Here is a 21,516-nt window from a genome sequence, read left to right on the forward strand (position 1 = left end):
AATGTCTGATACTTTCAATTACTTAAAACACTTATGATTTTAAGCTCCCAGCAGAAATCTGCTGCTGAAGGGAGAAAAAAAATTAAGAGCTGTTAGGAAGACGCTTATGTAAGAACTGTGACATCGGTCACTGCTATGAAAGCAGGAAGTCCTATATTTTAGAGTCAAGGCTTAAAGGAATCTTTATTGAGCATTCTGCGCCCCCCCCCCCCCCCCGAGAGCTGAGACAAATGGCTGAGGAGTGAAATCTTGAGAAATGCTCACGGCTTTTCGCCTTCGTTCTGTTGCAGCCCGGAAGATGGTGAGATCCACCCAGAAATCTGTCGGCTTTATATCCAGCTGCAGTGCTGCTTGGAAATGTACACAACAGAGATGCTCAAATCCATATGTCTGCTGGGGTCTCTTCAGTTTCACCGAAAAGGTATCTGCCTTTAGCATACCACCATAAGCACTGATGTTAAACAAAAGCTTACCTTTTCCAAAGGCCTCTAAGCACCCTGCCTACACACAATTGGAATGGATGTAAATGTTCAGGAAATATTTGATACAAATTAATAAAAGAAGTCTATACCAGTACTAAGTGTGAAGAACACCAATCATCTTGAACAGAAACTGTGGGAGAAACTGTTCTCAAATGTATTATTTTACCACTTGTGAACATGGCTTTGGTTACAATCAGCACAGAGCGAAAAAAAAAAAATATAGATATATACACATATATATATATATATATGTGTATATATATATAACAATCTTACTGGGGGTAAATGCCATCCAAGACCGCTGCTCTTTCCCTAACTGAATTTGGCTGCAAGAAGACAAATTACATATTATGTCTCAAAGATTTAAAAATAGGGGGAACTCAACCAACAACAGGGAGGCATAGGAGCAACAGAAAAGTCTCATTCCTTGACTTAAACTATGAAGGAACATATTGGCTCAAATGGCTGAACCATCCAGAGATGGCAGGGACTTTAGCGTGGTTTTGTCAGTCTTTTACCTCACCCACTGAATGATACTCTGCCTTCTCCTGGGTGTTGGCTTTCCCCCACATTAGCAAACTGATTCTCACAGTTCCAGTCATCATATCTGCATACTAAAAGGTCCATAAAGAGAATTTCTCCCCACCGGAGCCTAGAAAATGTCCTGAGCTTCATTCTGATTGGACCAGGTTGGATTTCGGGTCTATACTTGAACCAGTCACTCTAGCCAGAGGGATAGAATTATACCGATTGATTTAGGCAATCAAAGGCCATTCTTGGAGCTAAGGGAGGAGTCCTCCCTACCCAACCAGTGCCCATTACATGATGGGAGCAGGTGGACTAGAACAGATGCTGGGGAGGAAACCAAAAGTTTCTGTTAGTGGAGGATTCAAGCTATATTTTCTTTACTCATTTATTGCATAGTAATTTATTGGGAAGCTCCTGAATGCAAATACTTGTCGCTTGAGCTCAGAAAAATAGGATGATGTGTAGAAGGTAATCCTTGTCTGTGATTTAAATCCTGAGAGAGTAAGCCCTATAATATTCAGGGAAAATCTTATAGAAAGGGTGGAGCTAGGTTATGAAGATAAAGTTCAAGTAGGAAAGGAAAAAGCAGGACCTTGCAAGGGAAGAAGCAGTTAAAGTAGAGATTTGAAATCATATGAGCGTGGAATTTGGGGGGGAAGTAAATGGCATGACAAAGTACTTGTAAAAAATCAAATCTTGTGTATTCATGGATATATGCACAAGGCAGAACTAAAAATAGGATTATGCTACACTGCTCCAGAGTGAGGAGAACATTTTCTGGAAACATGAGTATTTCTTTTTCCTTTTTCCTTCTAATGGCAGAACTTTCAACAGTTTCCTTCTTGACTTCTGTTATTACTGCAAGTGAACATGTTTGGAGAGATGAGCTTCTACACACTCCTGATGCCTGATCAGAAAATTGAATATTCACATACACTGATGCCATTCCAACAAGTTGTCCCTGGCCCAATGTCTTCACTTACCCTGTCTGCTCTCAATCTCTGTCACACACACACACACACACACACACACACACATTCTCACATAAACTCACAGAGTAGTATTTTCACTCTTTTTAATCATGGTTGAACAGAACAAAATAGTTTTTTTCTGAGGGCTGCACTGGCTACTATTACAGTATTTTATTTCATGGCCGTGTTGCCACTGGAATCGCCCTCATTGATGACATGTCTGTAACACCCACTGTCTCCACCTCCACTCTCACTCTAACTCCTCGGGGTACCTCCTGCTCTCCTGCCATCCACTCCTACTCTGTCTTTCCATGATTGGCTTTTGAAAGATGGCCTCTTTTCTGCTAGCTCTCTATTTAGAAGTAAAAGGTAGGGGTGCCGGGATGGCTCATTCAGTTGAGCTTCCGACTTGATTTCAGCTCAGGTCATAATCTCAGGGTCGTAAACTCAGGATGCTGGGATCAAGCCCCTCAAGGAGCCCCACTCAGCACAGAGTCTGTTTGTCCCCTCTCCGCCCCGCTCTGTTCCTCCTCTCCCCCTACCCTCACACTCCCCCTGCCCCGGCTCATGCTTGCACTCTAAAATAAATTTAAAAAAAAAAAAAAAAGGAAAAAGGAGTCCCTCATCCAGGTTTTTTCCTTATTGTATTTGGTCTTGAGCACTCAAGTAAAAAAAAGCATCACCTCTTAACTGATCAGCTCATTTGGTCTTCACAGCCTCCTGTCCTCATTGTCAGTCTCTGATCTGCTTCCTTCCCTGCCTCTTCTTTTAAAAATAATTCCCCCCTTCTCTCTACTCTAGCACCCGGCCTTCTATGTACAACTCTAAAAAGAATCTGCCTGATAACGTCTTTGATTGCTCCCACATGTATGATTAAGCTCCGCTTGGACATCTTATTTTATTCTTCTAAAATCAGTATTACTTAAAGTGCAAATCCTTAGAAAATCTGCTTCAAAATTACCCAGGATGCTGAATAAACATGCAGGCTCATGGATCCTGCCCAGGACCTACTGAATCAGAATCTCTGGGGGCACTCCAGGTGATTCTGAAACCCACACAGTGAGGATTGAGAGCTGTTTCCTTTCGAAACGAAAGGAAATCTCCCCACCATATGAATACAAATTAAAACTTCCAATTCCTCACCTTGCCATTCTCTAGTCACCTAAGTATATGCTTTCAACTTTATTCTCAGCTTTTTCTTCTTTATCACCCAAGGTGATGAAAAGAAAACACCAAAGTAGTAGCGAGAGCTGTGTGTGATGGCTCACGCTTTCTCCACCAGCCCTTCACATGACCTTGAAGTCTAGCTGTGGTTCCCAAAGGCCGGCCTCTGGCCTCTGCACTGGCAGCACCAGCATCCCTTGTTAGAAATGCAAATTACCGGGTGCCTGGGTGGCTCATTTGGTTAAGCGACTGCCTTCAGCTCAGGTCATGATCCTGGAGTCCCGGGATCGAGTCCCGCATCACTCCCTGCTCGGCAGGGAGTCTGCTTCTCCCTCTGACCCTCCCCCCTCTCATGCTCTCTCTATCTCATTCTCTCTCTCAAATAAATAAAATAAAATCTTAAAATAAAATAAAAAAAAGAAATGCAAAGTGCAGGGCGCCTGGGTGGCTCAGTCGGTTAAGCGACTGCCTTCGGCTCAGGTCATGATCCTGGAGTCCCTGGATCGAGTCCCACATCAGGCTCCCTGCTCAGCGGGGAGTCTACTTCTCCCTCTGACTCTCCCTACTCTCATGTGATCTCTCTCATTCTCTCTCTCTCAAATAAATAAATAAAATCTCAAAAAAAAAAAAAAGAAATGCAAATTACCGGCCCCACCCTAGACCTACTGAATCGGAAACTCCCCTCAATTTACTTTTTTGCTGCTTGACAAAAATTAAAAGAATAATTCATGGAGACGTTTATTCACCTGAATACATTTATAACCTTCTCTAATCTCCATCTATAATCAGCAAACCATACTTTTCTACTCTTTTCAAGTATGTATATACCATCTACTCCTGGCAAGCCTCCTGTGTTTCCAGAAAACCCCTCCAAGAGCTGACTGTCTTATGGATTGTTACCTCTGTCTGAGAACCCGTAGAGGTAAGGCAGTGAGGAGAAGGACATTTTCTTATTAGTGCGACATCTTCAAACTAGTTGTAAAGAAAATAGTCTTTTTTTTTTTTTTAAAGATTTTATTTATTTATTTTGAGAGAGAGAGAATGAGAGACAGAGAGTATGAGAGGGAGGAGGGTCAGAGGGAGAAGCAGACTCCCTGCTCAGCGGGAAGCCTGCTTCTCGCCCTCCCACTCTCCCTGCTGTGTTCCTGCTCTCGCTGTCTCTGTCTCTGTCGAATAAATAAATAAAATCTTTAAAAAAATAAAATAAAATAAAATAAAGTTTAAAAATGACATTGAAAATGGAAATAAGTCACTAAAAGTAGGCCCCAAGGAAAATGTCATTAAACCAGAGAAAATAAGGCACTAGAAAACATGTATGAAAATACACACCAGACAAATACCCTGAAAATTTCTGGAATGCCAAATAAAATACGAGCTCTTGGGAGAGGGATGGTTCCATTAAAGAAATCATTTTTAATTTTTCTGGTCCCATTTTTGTATTACACTTCTCTATTTCTTTATTATCTCCATTAATTTCCTCATTACACCTAAGAGATTAATGCTATAGTTATTGATTTCGACTCCTGGCTTTGTTCTCTAGTTTATATTCCCCCCGTTAGGACAGCATAGAAAATGTCAGCTGATGTCACTAGTTTTTGTTTTTTCTTTCTTTGGTATCATCGGAAACTGGAGAGTAACCTGTGTCCAGAAGGCTCCAGCTAATACACAATAAGTATATTACATCTGCTGCTAGCAATCTGGAAGGCCCTGACTAAAAAGAATAGAAACACTTGACTCCAATGACCATGGACTGCCAGAAATGACTGGAAGAAATATGTCCAGGGGAGCCTGGCTGGCTCGGTCGGTAGAGCATGTCAGTCTAGATCCAGGGTTATAAGTCCAAGCCCCACTGTGGATGTACAGATTACTTAAAAATAAAATCTTTAAAAAAAAAAAAAAAAGGAGAAAATATATCCATAGACCACAGCACAAGAGAGTGTTTAAGAGTTGGGCAAATTAAGAGATATAACATGCATCTTGTCCTAGAAACATAAAGTCCCTATGCAGACTAGTAGACACAGGGGAATCAGCAAGCCTAAGCAGTCTTACTGCATGAGAACAAGAAATGGGGAAGGGGTGGGAAGAAGGCTCTGCCAGTGGGACTTACTAAGAAATGGAGTCAGGATGTGTGATTAAGGAAAAATATATAAAGCCTTTATTTTTTTCTTTTATTTAAGATTTTATTTAGAGAGAGAGAGCACGAGTGGGGAAGAGGGACAAAGAGAGAGGGAGAAGCAGACTCCCCACTGAACAAGGAGCCCAATGCAGGGCTCGATGCCAGGACCCCAGGATCATGACCTGAGCCGAAGGCAGACGCTTCACCAACTGAGCACCCCCAGGCGCCCCATAAAGCTTTTAAATGAGCAATGGAGTGGCACCTGAAGTGTAGGTGATTCCAAACTTCAGGCAAGGTGGTAGAGGTGGCAGCAGGAGGCAGTCCCCTTCCACCAGATATACACAAATCTGTTTACCAAGTTTTAAGATGTGGGATAACATATTCTCTATCCAAACACAGTGGTATCTCTGGTGTGGCCTCCAGCTAGGGGAGTGGCCTGTCTAGAAGATCTCACTAAGTCCCTTCATTCAGGAAATCAATAGTCCTCAGTCTCAGGAATAGTGACTCCCATTCTAGTCTGTGACACTCTCAGTATCTTTCTGCTTAGAATTTCTTTCTGGTATGTCTCTTCTAAGTATGATAAAAAATGGTATTTGGATAACTTCTAGGTTAGCTCATTTCTTCTCACTCTGTGTGCATGTTACAGGCTGGCCATTCCTCTCTACTTCACTATTGCTTTTCCATCAGGGAAAAGGAAGGAATTGTAACCCAGTCACCCAGTCTGGCCAATTTTGGTTTTGGTTGAGATTAGATACTGAAGCCAAAGTGTTTCACATTTATGTGGACTTCTAATTTATTTTCAGTTCTAGTTACCTCGTGGCTAACACCAAAGTCCAGCAAGTACTGGACTTTGGTATTAGCCACGTCCTTGGTAAATGTGGTAATCAATGGTAAAACTAAATGTGTCCTGTGTGTGCCCTTTTTCTCCAAAGGGTAAGCTCATGCCTACTCAATGGTAAAACTAAATGGACTGAGTGGGGAGAGAATGAGAGAGAGGAAAGCTATGGTCCAAATAGCAGGGTCATTCGATTCCTTTAGAAATCACATTTAGTTTTACCATTGAGTTTTACCATTTCACATTTAGTTTTACCATTGAGTAGGCATGAGCTTACCCTTTGGAGAAAAAGGGCACACACAGTCACTGCAAGAGTAAGGAGCATGGTTTCTTTCTGGGAAAATAAGGCTCCAATCATTTTAAAGCTCCTTCAGTGAGCTTGAATTTAGTACTGATGATTGTTTTCCTCTCCCAATTAAGCCAATTATAAGTATCCTTAGTCCTTAACAGTATCTTCAGTGGAGCTTCATGCTCTTTCCATGCACCATGCTTCTGCATTTTTGCTGTCTCATTAAGCCTCATTGGTACAGTCTACTTGGAAATCTTTTATAATTTATAAGATCATGCTACTGCCAAAAAGAAGAAGGAAGAGGAGGAGGAGGGAGTGGTGGAGGAGGAAAAGAAGAAAAACAGCAATAAAATGCTTTTCTTCATGGCCAACAAAATTAAAGTCAATTACAGTAATGCGAGGTAAAATCCAGATTTAATGAAGGCATTGGGTTGTACCACGTAGCATGTGGTTCTGAAGAATTGTTTGTTTCGAGAAGATGACAGATGGGAATAATTTTAGTCATTTTGTAGCTTCATATTCTAACACTTAAAGTTATAGATTGGACCACTGCTTGACAGAGTGTAATTTCTATGTTTATAGTGCAAAACAGTTGCTCTCTCTTCTTCACACTTAGGTAGGCAATCTTTTTCCATAAGTGAGTTCATGTATCGCATTGACCATCAGTGCCTGTTGCCTGCCTCCCGAGGAAATGAGATTGCAGGTCTCATTCCCTCTGTTGGCAGAAAGTGGAGCCAGATTTCTAAAGGAATCGAATGACCCTGCTATTTTGACCATGGCTTTCTTGTCTCCCGTTCTCTCCCCACTCAATCCATTTTGGCAACATAGCCATTTTCAAAGGAGCAGAGACCATAGAACACTCTAATGCAGCTCCCCTTCACGTGTGAACTTGAGCTTTCCATCTGTGTTTTTGTCTCACCTTGCCCCGTCAGTGGCCCTCTCTGACCCTGCTCCACCTCTCGGCCCCAGCTTACATCAAAATTGTCCCCAAGTCCTCGGAGGGTATTGTAATCACAAAGGGAAAGGACAGAGGAATGTTAAAAGTTGAAAAATCTTAATTCAAAATCTAGTGGAAGCTGAGAGCTCAAGATGCTATAATGAGAAATTAATGAACTACTATCCAGCAAAATACAGGATGCACTCAAGACAAAGAATAGAATATGAGCAATAAAGACTCCAAAGTATTCAAGCCTCCTATTAAGAAATGGAAAGGAAATAACCCACACCAATAAAAGAAACAAGCAACATAAAAACAGAATACAGCCACAAATAAAGGCTTTATTTTCCAAAGTAATGAGGCAATTGATACTAAAATAGAACAGCAGGTTAGAAGAAATGAAGCAGAATGAATCTTAAAACAGACTATGATTCAAATTCTGTGTGGAAACATGTATTCATTCTTTGAACAAAAATTTAATGAGCAGCTATCATATCTAAGCTGCTGTTCTAGGTGCTAGGGGACTTTAATGATCAAGGCTGAAGAGATCCCGGTTATTGTGGAGTATATAATCTAATGCAGAGAAATAAGAAAGAAAGAAAGAAAGAAAGAAAAGAAAAGAAAGAAAGAAAGAAAGAAAGAAAGAAAGAAAGAAAGAAAGAAAGAAAGAAAGGAAAAAAAAAATCCAAATGTTCTAAAAATCCCAAATACTAATAAGTGTAATGTCAGTAATGTCTCAATTAAAACAGAATGGGTGAAATCCTAGAAAGTGACTGGGTGGCTAACCCAGAAGGGATGGTCAAAGCTCTGTGAAGAGATACCATTTAATCTAAGATTTGAATGACAAGAAGGGAACAACCTCATAAACTCTGGTGTCTGATGCAAAGAATGCAAGCCTAGGACAAACTTGGACTGTTTGAAGAATATAAACATAACCACCTTCTGGAATCTACAACTAGGGTCATCTAGTACCATCTATTACTCTCTCTGCATGTCTTCATATGCCAAACAGTGAGTAGGGCACCATATTAACCACACTTTGTCAAAGTAGATGTCAGTTGAGGACTAGGATGACAGCAGTAACAATAGCTTCCACTCACTGTGTACTTTCTACAGCCAGGTGCTTCATACCTGCTACCTCATTTTATCCTCAACTGTTATTTCCCCCAAAGCCGAAGGAGAGAACTGGCCCAAGGTCCCATAGCACATGAATCCCGTGGCAGAGTTCTGACTGTCCTACCACACCAGACCATTTCCCATTAAGCTACATTGGAAAAGGGCAAGAGAACCTATCAAATGAAGAAAGAAAAAACAGTCGTGTGATTAGTTGAATTTTTTCCACAGATTTGACTTATTTAATGATTAGTGTACAATATTTCAAAATACCATGTTTAATGGCTAAAATCCATTATGTATTTAATTTCTTACCAAAATAACACTAAGTTGGAGAGTTAGTTCTAAGACGAGAGGGAAAGTTAACTCCATAGAACATTTAATGATTTATAAAATATTTTACTTTGGGTGAAGAATTCTGACAAAGAAATGACTATATTTAGTAAAATAAAATAAAATAAAATAAAACATAGCATTTTTGTGATCCAAAGGCAGCATGATTCAGCCACGATACCCATTATGGGAAAGTTGGAATTAATTAATTATACAGTAAATATGTCTTGTGCATTGTTTTGCTCTACTTTAGGGGGGCCAGAAATTGAGCAGGAAAAGCCTCGTAGAGACCTCCTCCAAATGCATCTCCTTATCTGCTCTTGTCCTGTGCTACGGGGGCGGGGGAGGGGGTGCCTTGTGCTTCTGCTTTCTCACACGGCTACGTGGAGCCGCCAAGATGGCTGACACTCTGGGGGGCGGTGCTAGGACTACAGCACTGTAAGGAGCACAGAGAAGGACTGTGGGGAAAGGAGGAGGGTTCTGTATCTCTTCTGAATTGGAAAATGTTTATTTTCCAGTACATGGGTAAGAAAGGGGCTCTGCTGATGATAACATTTTTATTTTCCACTATGTGTTTTATGGCACTGTGAGTATCTTCCTACCACAGTGTAGAAAAGCCTTTGAAACTACTTTTTAATACAGGTAAGCAACTGACTGAATTAATATAACTTATTTCTATGTAAATCACATGCTTTTTAGAAACACAGGAGTAAAGGTGGAATACCCCACAAACAGCCTCCATTTCCTCCATTTTTCTCACAGTGCATCTACCAGTTATGGAAATGCTTGAAAGTGAGAAGAACTATCTAGATAAGGTTCCATACATGCATCTCATGTATACCGTGTTCATCTTGTTCACCATCGGGATGAAACTGTTGTAAAAGCCTTCCCTGAGCATAGCAGATACTCCATGTCAGGAGTACAAAGAACATAGGAAATTTGTCCCTATCATCAAGGAAATGATAGTGCAGTGGTATAATATTAGCTCAGACAAGACTGGTTTGGTTTGTTTTGATTCCTGGGGAAATTTACGAAAATGGATAATATTGACCTTGCTAGACACCAGAGGTCAAACTCAGGGCCTCCAAAGAGACACTGTCTGGAACAGTGCTTCCCAGTGTCACTGGTGGACTGAAGATGGGCAGGAAAGCAAGAAGGAATGGAAGGGAGAAATGGAAAAGGAATTGAGGAAAATATGGATAGAGAAGAAAAAGGGTGGGAGAAATAAGAAATCAGGAGGATGAAAGTCAAAGTCGAGTGTGATAAAGAAACTCTCACTATAAATAAAGGACCCCACCCCCATCTGCCAGGGACAATGCCTAGGATTGCGGTGGAGGGTGCTCTATTGAACTCTTGAGGCTGCCCCACAATCAGATGTGTTTTTATTTCTCCCAAACAACTGACCATTTCTCACGAATATAAGAATAACCAGCTTTCCAAACTGGTATGTGCTTCATGGGTGGTTTCCCTTAACTTTTCCTCAAACATGCCTATTATATTATCCATAAACAAGCTAAAAATACATGGAAATCCCAAAGGAGCTAAAGGCAAAAAGCTTTGCAAGGCCCTGAGGAAAGTGGCCAACTTTTTGATGTCTTAGTTCTTAACAGTGATGAAGCCAGCTTAGTATGATTTCAAGGTACCGTACGGACTCTCTCCCCTACCTCTGTCCCCAACTTGAGCAAATATTTGTTCACTGAAGCCTGAAATTGATTTTTCAGGGGCCAAAGTTTTTCATTTCATAATCAGAAATTATTTTAAATGCATATTCACTCTCTTGGGTAAAGTAAAACATTGACTTGAAGTTACCATTTGCAAGCTGGTTGGTCCCTTTCCTGAGAGCAGGGCAGAGAGCCCACCTGATGTTAGAGAACTGGTACTCCACTCTGAGGACACCTGGTCAAAGCAGGGAGCTACAGATAACTCCAGTTGGCCACTGTCCAGGGTTGTGGAGCACTCCTCTGCTGACTCGTGAATGTAGCTCAGAAGAATATGTATGAACTGACCCTAATTTTTCCAGCCTCCTCTTTCAGTAGCAACCCCCACCTCACCAGCTCCCCCATACCTTACCGTGCCACTCTCCAGGCATTTTGAACTACTTGTAGATACCTGAACTTGCACCTTCTTTTCAGTTGCTCCTTGTACCTGGAACATATTATCCATTTCACATCCATCCCTTTCATCTGGCCTAGTTTCTGGGTCAGAACTGAGATGGGACTTCCTACAGGAACCCTTTTGTGGCCCTCCAATGCTGGGCTGATACACACTCAGTATGTCCTCCACACATCTCCATGGCACAGATTTTAACACCTTTTACATGGAGGGGTAGTTACCTGGTTTCTTGTCTGTTGTCCTCTCTAGATTTGATCTCCTTGAGTGTGTTCACCTCTGTATCCTCAGAATTTAGCATAGTGCCTAGAGGAGAGTTCCAATTAATAACTACTGAACGAATGAATGAACAGCTTTCATTCTGCATCTGTCACCAAAAGAGGAGTTTAATTGGTGGAAAATCTTGTCCAGAGATATGAGACTGAACTCATTCCTGTATTTCCCCTCGTACAAAAATCCATTGAAATAACAGAAGAAGATATAATGAAAAAAAATCCATATTATTTCTTAGATTTGTCAGGGTAGAGTAACTACTGCATGAAACAACACCAAATCTTGACAGATTAGAACAATAAGAGTTCATTATTTATCCACATCATAGTCCAATGCCAGAGCTGGGATGGCTGGGCAGTGTTGCTCTCTCCATTATCCACATCCATTCAAAGGTCAGAAGGAGAAAAGAAAGCAAGTGGAATCACATGGGAAGATTTTTAGGAGCCAATTTGGAAGCGGCATACATCACTCCTACTTACAATCCACTGGCCGTAGCTCTGTCATGTGGCCCCTCCTAACTGTAAGAGGAAAAGAAAATAGAGATCAGCTAAAGAGTATAGTCTTCTATGCCCCTGAAAAACAAGGAAGGATGCCCTCCACAAACCAGAAATTTTGGAGAATTTCGCAAAACTCCAAAGCTATTGGGAATGGATTGGTGGATATAAATGAACAGGAGAAACCATAGCTGATAAGACACTCAAAAAGAAACAAAAGAAATTCAAGCAGGAGAAAATTACTGCAAAAATAAAATCAATTCCAGAAATACTTTGAAGTTGGAATCAACAAATGCAAATCACAGGAAGGATTTCTGGGACTGTTGTCAGGGAAATTAGGTTTGAAATTGCATTCAGAAAAAGCTGGGCTGCCCCACACTGAGCAATAGAGACCATCACTGCTCCTCGCCCCAGGAGGACATCTGGTGTGACTTGTCAGGACGGGACAGCGGAGCAGAGTGTGAAATAACTCTGCGCCTCCATAAAGACAGCAGTAGAAGAAAAAGAAAGTGAGCACATTACTCCAGTGTTTTTCCCAGGCTAAATTGCTCAGTGTATGTCGCTGTGGTAGGAGTTTTAAACAGGAAACTCTGAGTAGACAGGGGGCCCAAAAACCAGGCCAAGTGCCCAGGTAACTTATCACTGGAGATGACAAACACCCGGAAGACAAGCTTGAAACACACATTTTGCAGCCACACATCCTGTCCCTTCTCCTCAATAACCAGAAGGAAGACACTATAATCAGAATGATAGGCAAACAGAGATCCTCATAGATAAATCTGGATAGACATCCAGGGATGTCAAATTTTTAAAAAATAATAAAAAAGCCAACACGCCAGAAAGGGGATGCCAAATGCAACAACTAATTCTTGAAGAACAAATTTTAAAGTGGGAACAGATGAAGAATTTAAAATATATGTAGTTGATAATCTTAGAGGGATTTATGAGTTTACCATACCCATAAAACAATAATAGTCTGTAACAAAAAGGATGCAGCCAGATTTGTTGGGGATAAAAATGTTATCAATCAAATAAAAACTAAATAGATGGGTTAATTGGTATTGGGAGCCAACCCTCCAGTCTCTTGCATTTCTGTACATCTTGCACAGTGAGGCATTGACTGCCCTTTGTTTTATAGTATCTTTTCAAGTATATTTATTTAGTAAATGCCTTGGAAAATAGAGATAATGTCTGTCTCCAGAGCAGGGCATACTGACTATTCAGTATAATGAAAATGTTTCCCTCTGGGGCAAAGGACAGACATGCTTATAGAAGACAGGATCCCCAAGCTCAGGGTTCCTCTCCTGTCACACGGCCCTATGTTCCACAGGTAGTGATCTGGCCCTTTCTGTGTCTCCCTGTGGGAATTAGGACTCAAGAAACCAACACAAATGCTTATAGTCTGGCCACTGCTGTTCTGTGAGTAATGAACTGTTTCTGTCTCTGACTGAGAAGTCTCAAGTCTTCTTCCACGATCCATGAGACTGTGGCAGGCTAACTCACAGGTAGAGTAAAATCTCGGACCCTTCACAGTTCTTAACAATTATTATAATGAATATGCTTAGACCCTAAAATAGTGAACTATAAGATCAAGTCAAGGTATTCTCCCAGAATTCAACCTCCAAAATAAATGTGGAGTATAGGGAATAGTTAAGAAACATATAGGATGGGTGGCTCAGTCATTGGGTGTCTGTCTTCGGCTAGGGTCATGATCCTGGGGTCCTGGAATCAAGTCCCGTGTCGGGCTCCTTGCTCAGCAGGGAGCTTACTTCACCCTCTGCCTGCCACTCCCCCTGCTTGTGCTCTCTCTCTCTCTCTTTCTCTGGCAAATAAATAAATAAATAATAAAATCTTAAAAAAAAAAAAGAAAGAAAAGAAACATATAGGATGGTTCCAGAGACTCCAATAAGAAAGAGGAATTCTGAAAGAATGGAGAGAACAGAGAAGTAGATAACCAAGAAAAATAGAAAAACTTTTCCCAAACCTAAAAGAAAGAAATACTTAAATTGAAAATGCCATAACATCTCAATGAATCACTCCATAGAGTACTTAGTAACCACTAAGGGAAAAGGGTACATCTATAATGGTGGATCCCTTTTTCCCATTGGAATGAAAGCTTTTGGCAGAAACCAAGCAATCAATAATACTTAACTAACAATAATGGGACAAAGTGATTTATGAGCTTTCTGATGCACTGCACTAAGAAAGATACAATATCACTTCTATAAATTGCTTGCCGAAAAATGTTTATGCTGAACCTACGCATGCAGAAACAAGAAAACGAATCCAAACTGAAAGACTCTCTCTAAAACAACTGGCCTGAACTCTTCATTCAAAAATATTAATGCATTGGTGGTTCAGTGGTAGAATTCTCGCCTGCCAAAAATATTAATGACGTGAAAGACAAAAAGACAAGGGTGCTGTTCTACATAAAAGGAGAATAAACAAAAAGGACAACCAAATGCAGTGCACAATCCTTAACCGGAGCCTTCAATTAAAAAAAAGCTAGAAAAAACCATTATTGAAACAATTGGGGAAATGTGAATATAATCTATATATTAAATAATAGTATTGTATCAAACTGTATTGAATCATATTTAATCCAAGTTAAATATTTTTTTTGGCGTGATCATTATTTTGAGTTTATGGAGGAAAACATACTTGTTCTTTAGGAGATATATGCTGGAGTATTTAAAATAAAGTGCCATTAATGACTGCAACTTACTCTTAAATGGGTCATTAAAATTATATTTAAATATATAGTTTTATATATATAAATTATATATAAGACATATAATCTCTATATATGAAACCTATATACATATACATACATATAGAGAGATACAGAGAGAGAAATAAAGGAAAATATAGCTAAATGTTAACAGTTGGTAAAACAAGAATATCTGGGTGACCATTGTATTATTGCAAGTTTACAGTAGGTTTGCAAATTTTCAAAATAAAAAAAAGGAGATGAGAGATTGCAAATGACAACAAAGATTAACATAAAGAGAAGCTACACTTACACTATTTAGGGAGCCATCTCAATAATTAAAAATTTAAAGATAATACCCTAAAAATTTTTCAGAGAGCCATAAACAGGCTACATACAAATCACTCTGGATATGGACATTAAGATAAGGACATAGTATCTTCCAAGTTTGAGAGAAACTTACTTTGAAGATAGATTTCTACATCCAGCCAATTAAAATTTAAGCGTGAGCACAAAGAGAGAGAAAGAGAGAAGAAAAAAGTATTTTCGGTTACTTAAAGAGTAAAAAATTTTGCATTCCACAGATATGCTCTGAAATAATTAGTCGAGGATATGCTGCAACAAAACTGAATCCAAGAAAGCTAAAGATGTGGAACTCAAGAGATGGTATACAAAGAAATCAGGAGCCATGAATACACAGGATTAGAGATATGAAAGAGCTACAAGAAAGAAGCATATTCAAATTTATATACTATTAAAAATGTATTTAATTTGTTAACAAATACATAAGCAAGATAATTTCTAAGAGACGAGTACCATGAAGGCAATAAACAGACTCTGTACTGGGAAGGGATGCACGGAGTACATGAAAGCAATTATTATCTACGTGAAGAGTGAACTTGACCCCACAAATACTCTGGAATTGAAAACCCCTTAAATTCATACTGATCCCTTCTGTCTTTTTAAGATGTTTCAGCCAGAGAAGATACAATATGATCAAAATTCTGCAGAGATTGTGTGAGCTGATAGCACTATACTGCAAGCCCAGCATCCAAGGTTTTTATTTTTGTTCATCTATATTAGCAGAGTTAGAACTAGTCACTGAGAAATGAGGAGAAGCAGGAGATGACTTGGCATTACAAGCTCACAGGTGTGTTTTGGGAATATATGAACAGTTATTTTACTTTGAAAAGGTTATAGAATGATCTTTGTCTTATGTAAGTATTATGGAAGTATTACAGGCAGTAAGTATAAACACACTGATTGTGGATTGGATTTTATTTATGCCTTTTCGTGTAAAAAGTGTATATATATATATATATATATATATATATATATATATATATATATATAGGGAGGTAGAGAGAGGACTCAGAGAAAGAGTGTGTCCTCCCCTGTCCTCATCCGAATGAAAGCTCTGACCACAGGACAGGGGCTACGGTGGCCCCAAGCCAAGCAAAGCCCATAAGCCCATAAGTGTATCTTCTTCCTTTCCCTTTTACTGCCCAAACCATACTGTGTTCCCCCAAGGCATTTCTACTCCACAGGAGGACCACGGGAACCATGTGGGCTTTCAGATGGCCCAATCCTTCAGAGTTCTGAGCAGCAGAGGACTGGGTTTAAGGAGCCCCCCACCCCCCCACCCCCGCCTTTTGCTTCTCTCTCAGATCTTAGCCACCCCTGTGGAACTGCATCCTAAGGCGGACCCTGCTCAGCGGGGGGGGGGGTGGCAGATGGACTGTATTTGTTGCACTCTCCCAGGAAGCACGATGCAATTGCTTTTAAGAGGTCAGTGCCCTCCAACTGTGAAATGGTAATATGCTAAATTACGTGCTTAATTAAATTTCACCCCAACAGTATACCATAAAATTGGAAAAGCAATTCCATCACTCAGGAGCAATGAGCATAAAGTACACACAAAAGGATCAAAAGTTCTCATCAGTAAACTTATGTTTGTGCTTTGGCTGAAAATTCAGAGGTCCATTTCTACTATAGGTTGATGAATGGCGTACAGTTAATAACCACTTAATCGCTTGTCTCTTTTTCCTCGTGTTGCTGCCATATAGGTTAGAAATGACAGGGATGAGATTTTTGCTAGTCTCCTTCAGTCAGGAATCCAAGGGGAAATCTTCCTATTAGATTTTACCATCCTGTTCACAAGTGTCTTTAATTTTTCTGTTTATATTGAGTTTTTTTTAAGATTTTATTAATTTATTTGAGAGAAGAGAGAGAGCACGAGTGGCTGGGAAGAGTAGAGGGAGAGGGAGAGGGAGCAGCCCATTCGCCACCGAGCAGGGAGCACAATGCGGGGCTCGACCCCAGGACTCTGAGATCATGACCTGAGCAAAGGCAGATGCTTGACCGACTGAGCCATGCAGGCGCCCCTATATTGTTTTTTTTTAACCATGCAAAACACACATCAAGATTAGGGAAACTGAGCTAAGAGGTAACCTGGTGTAGCTGCTATCTCATGAATATTCAATGATATGGGCTATCACATATTCTTAACAACTCCTCTACAGCTGCAGCTACATACTACAAATAACACTGAATAAAAGCGTAAAAGAAACAATCTAGCATCAAGCCCAGTACCTGATACTTGGCTAACACTCGGGAAATGTTTGTAAGTGAATAAATGAATCAAAGAGTGAATGAACAACTGATAAAACTCAGATCTCCCGCTTCATAAGCCATTCCTATGATACCAGGACACACCCTTGCAAATGACAATGTTCAAGGCCAAATAAAAGATGGGTTTTTTTTTTATTTTTTTTTTATTTATTTGACAGAGAGAGACACAGCAAGAGAGGGAACACAAGCAGGGGGAGTGGGAGAGGGAGAAGCAGGCTTCCCGCCGAGCAGGGAGCCCAATGCGGGGCTCGATCCCAGGACCTTGGGACCATGACCTGAGCCGAAGGCAGACGCTTAACGACTGAGCCACCCAGGCGCCCCTAAATAAAAGATGTTAACAGACGATAGCTGGGCCATAGAATATAACTCCCATTTATTTTCATATGAATTTATTACTGAACCAATTTCGAGAGTTGTTTCTGGAAAGTACTGATTTATTCACTTGAGATGAGGCATGGTAAATGCAAGTCCTGGACTGGCAGTGCACTGCTGTGGATGGCTACCCAGTAAGTACATGGCACTTTAGTCGATGGCACTTTATGGTCCCAGCAGAGCCAGTCTGGATCTTGAGGCTGAACTGTTTCCTCATAGAAGGATAAACGGAAGGAGGTTGGAAAGCCAAGGAAATGGAAGGCAAGTCCACAATCTCCTGTTTCCTACATTCTAAGATAATACTTCTTTCCACATACTGGGTCCCAAAACTTCTATTTGTTTAAGGGATATGAATCCAAGACAGTGTCAGAGTCAGAGAGAAGGGCAGGAGCTCCCATTCTTCCTGCTGGGTGTCACCTGCTCCTGGCCGTCTTAGTTGCCCTTGAATCAAAGAACAAAAAAGCAGCTCGATTTCATAGGCTGAAACTCCCCTCTCAAGCTCACTAAGAATGGATTATAGAGTCCCCGTACTCCATCAAAGACTGACTTTTACCTTGATCTTGGGTATCTACAAACTGGGATCTACAAACTATCTTGTGAAACATGCTAGACACACAAATACATATATTTATATAGCTAGAGATAGAGATATCTATATTCATGTTATTCAGAAACAACTGAATTAGTATTGTATTTAGTATTCAGAAAGTAACTGGGGTTAATGGAGCCTCTGACTCAAAGCACAGACAATCCTTGCAATGATATCTTGGCTAAAGAACTTGAATTTATGATTTCTTGTCTTTTTCTCTTTACCAACACCCCCACCACCACCCCCAACTTAGGAAAGGAGCCTGGTGGGGGAACCAAGAGTTTGGATTGCAAAATTGAGGAGAGTACTGAAACACCTGCTCTAGAGGACTCCTCATCATCCCCTGTAGATATTCAGCAACATTCCTGGCAGGTTTCCACAGACATCGAGAACACTGAAAGGTAAGTGGGAAGTAACCCTAAATAGACTTCCAGTATTCCTCCAGTTAATACTCTTAAGGGCTATAAAAGTTGAGATTTTTCTCTTTCAGATTCAGCTTTTGTCTTTCAGATTCAGATTTTAGAAATCTCAGAAAATTGAGGCAACAGAAGGTAAGGAGTCTAAATCCTGCAGTAGAATGTTAGCAGAATTTCCAGTAGTCACAGGCTCCGAAGCCTCTTTTTATCCCACTCTACCACATTGTGTCTCCATGGAAATGAAAACAGTGTGCTTCCTTGGGAAGGGAGAAAGTTGAATCTATACACCATCACAGCTCACCCACTGGGCTAGGGACCAAAATTTCCATTTGTTTAAAGGAGAAGAATCCAAAATCATGCAAAGATGTCAACAGTAAATTCTTGCATTCCAGGTGTATGGAATGGCCTGCTGAGCTGTCAGTCAGAGGCTAAGTATTCTGTCCAGTTGACAGCTTTTCATAGAGCTCCCTTCTCTTGCTTTCCCAGAATGTAGCTGATGGCCCCTTAGTGATCAAAGCAAGTTAATGCATTTGTCTTAACAAGAAGTAGCTCACTGATAGAGAGGGAGTTTCCTTCTTGAGAAGTGATTCTACAGTGATTCAATTTCATTTGGGGAAAGGAAGCAATAATAACATAATAATACATGCCATGGCTCATCTAGATGCTAAAAATGCCATTCTGTGAGGCAGGAAGATGAGGCCCTTGTTTATTGGCCTTCATAGTGATCTCATGTCCTTTGCTACTAATGTCCCTAGAGCTGACACAAAGCAGTTGAATGAATACTGGGCAATTCCACTGAGTGCTTTGTGTGGAGTTGAATCATTGACAAGATAATGAACATTTTATTTTTTTATTTTTAGAAATGTAACACACAATGGCATTTATAGCCATTGTGGTTCTACTTTCATATTGTAATATAATTCTAAAGCTAATTACTGAATTTCTGTGTTTATAGAAAATTGAAGCATGTGGTAATTATGTGCTATTAATAAAACTTGGATTTTGTATAAGCTTGGAAATCTAACAATTCAAACAATAAAGCTGTTTGGCACGGTCTGATACAGCTATAGACAAATGGTGAGGGAATGATTTATCTTAATTTATGAAATAGAAAATGCTTTGCTCTATTCCCAGGAAGAAATATCTGCCAGAGTGCCATGATCAGGGCATAATCCATCAGCAAAGACATTTTCCCTTTCAGGCACCTTGCACAGCAACTATATCTAAGCCTTTTGAGCTTGTAAGAAAGCAAGCTATGGCTGGCAATAAAAATAAGAGAGGGTGCAGTTAGGTTCAAGATGGTGTCATAAGATGTGAACTCACTCCCTTCCATGGACCCAACAAATATACAATAATAATTTCCTCTGAAAAAGACCAGCAAATTGGATGACCAGAGCCTCCACAACAAAGGACAAAAAGGACAGCACTGAGATAGGAGAAGCAAAGACCCTGCCTTGCCAAAAAAGACTCCACCATAAGTGCTGGGATCCACAATCAGGAAGGGTCTCAAAAGTACAGAACTTTTTCCTAAGAAGTGAGGGGTCTGTGCTCCACGTCAGGCTTCCAACCCTTAGGCCCTGCATGAGAGATATGAGACCCCTAAATACCAGACTTTGAAAGCCAATGAGGATTATATCCAGGATAACTATAAAACTGAAGGGAATGGAGAACCCACTCTTAAGGACTCATGCACAGATTTGCTTGCCCTGGGACCCAGCACAAAAACATGAATTTGAAAAGTTCCTAGATCGTATGTGAAGGAAACCAACTTACTAATCTTAAAGCACTTCCCAGAGAGGCAGGAAAGTGTTGGGACCTTATATAGAGACAGAGACAATGGAAGCCACTATATATATGACCTCTTCCTACCTTGCTAAGTTTGGTGCTGGTGGGCACCATTTTGGAACTATCCCTCTAACCTATTAGAGCTGGTGGGCATGCTCAGGTGAGAATCCCACACACCATCAGAGCAAAACCACATGTCACAGCCAGACCAAGGGCCAATCCCACCCACCCCCATACCACAGATACAACCCTGCCACAGCAGATGGTGTGTGCAGTCCATATTGAGGATAATCCTTGAGCGCCTAGTTCCGGTGGTCAGAGGGGATTGCATATCTGGGTTCCACATGACCTCTCCTGCCCAAAGACGTTCTTCCAATATTGGAAGGGGTAGTGAATTTAACTAATACATACAAACAAACACAGAGAATAAGACAAAGTGTTTCAACAAAACATTATGTTTCAAACAAAAAAAACAAGATAAAATATCAGAGAAAAATATTAATGAAACAGACATAAGCAACCTATGTGATAAGGAGTTTAAAGTAATAGTCATAAAGATACTCAGTGAACTCAGAAGAATGGATGAATATGGAAATCCTCAACAAAGAGACAGTAAATATAAGAAAGTTCTAAAGAGTAGTTACAGAGCTGAAGAATACAATAACTAAACTGAAAAGTATACTGAAGGGGTTCAAGAGCAGACTGGATGAAGCCAAAAATCTGATCAGCAAGCTAGAAGAGAAAGCAATAGAAGTCACCTGAGCAGAAGAGCAAAAAGAAAAAAGAATTGTAGAGAATGAAGATAATTTAAGGGACCTCTGAGACATCAAGTGGAATAATGTTTGCCTTATCGAGATTCCAGAAAGGGAAGATAGAGAAAAAAGGCCAGAAAACTTATTTGAAGAAATAATAGTTGAAAACTTTTTTAATCTGGGGAAGAAATCCAGGTTTAAGAAGCACAGAAAGTCCTGAACAAAATGAAACAAAGAGATCCACAAAAAGAGACACTAGAATTAAAATGGTAATTTTAATAATAATTAAAATTATAAAAGTTAAAGAGAGAATCTTAAAAGCAGCAAGAGAAACCCCATAAGTATGCCAGCAGATTTTTCAACAGAAATCTTGCAATCCAGAAGAGGGTGGCATAACATATTCAAGTGCTGAAAGGAAAAAAAATTCACCAAGAATTCTCAGCAAGTTATTCAAAATTGAGGGAGAGGGGATCCTAGGTAGTTCAGCTGGTTGAGTGTCCGACTCTTGATCTAGGCTCAGGTCTTGATCTTGGGTTCATGGGTTCGGGCCCCACATTGGGCTCTGCACTCAGTGTGGAGCCTACTTAAAAAAAAAAAAAAAAATTGAGGGTGAGATT

At 40.3% G+C, this 21,516-nt stretch overlaps 1 protein-coding gene across 2 annotated transcripts in view; it reads left to right on the top strand.

The window, feature by feature from the left end:
- LOC110591082 (regulator of G protein signaling 7 binding protein) overlaps nt 1–21,516 on the top strand; it is a 97,994-nt gene that overhangs the window by 59,422 nt on the left and 17,056 nt on the right. The window contains exons 3-4 of one of the 2 annotated variants that reach the window (XM_021701988.1): nt 291–421; nt 18,200–18,347. In XM_021701988.1, the coding sequence (XP_021557663.1) occupies nt 291–421; nt 18,200–18,347 (279 nt within the window). Of the gene's footprint in view, nt 1–290; nt 422–18,199; nt 18,348–21,516 lie in introns of those variants that run through there. The other variant, XM_021701989.1, reaches the window with a different exon arrangement.

This window comes from Neomonachus schauinslandi, chromosome 7 (genome assembly GCF_002201575.2).
Source record: "Neomonachus schauinslandi chromosome 7, ASM220157v2, whole genome shotgun sequence".
Classification (NCBI taxonomy): Eukaryota; Metazoa; Chordata; class Mammalia; order Carnivora; family Phocidae; genus Neomonachus; species Neomonachus schauinslandi.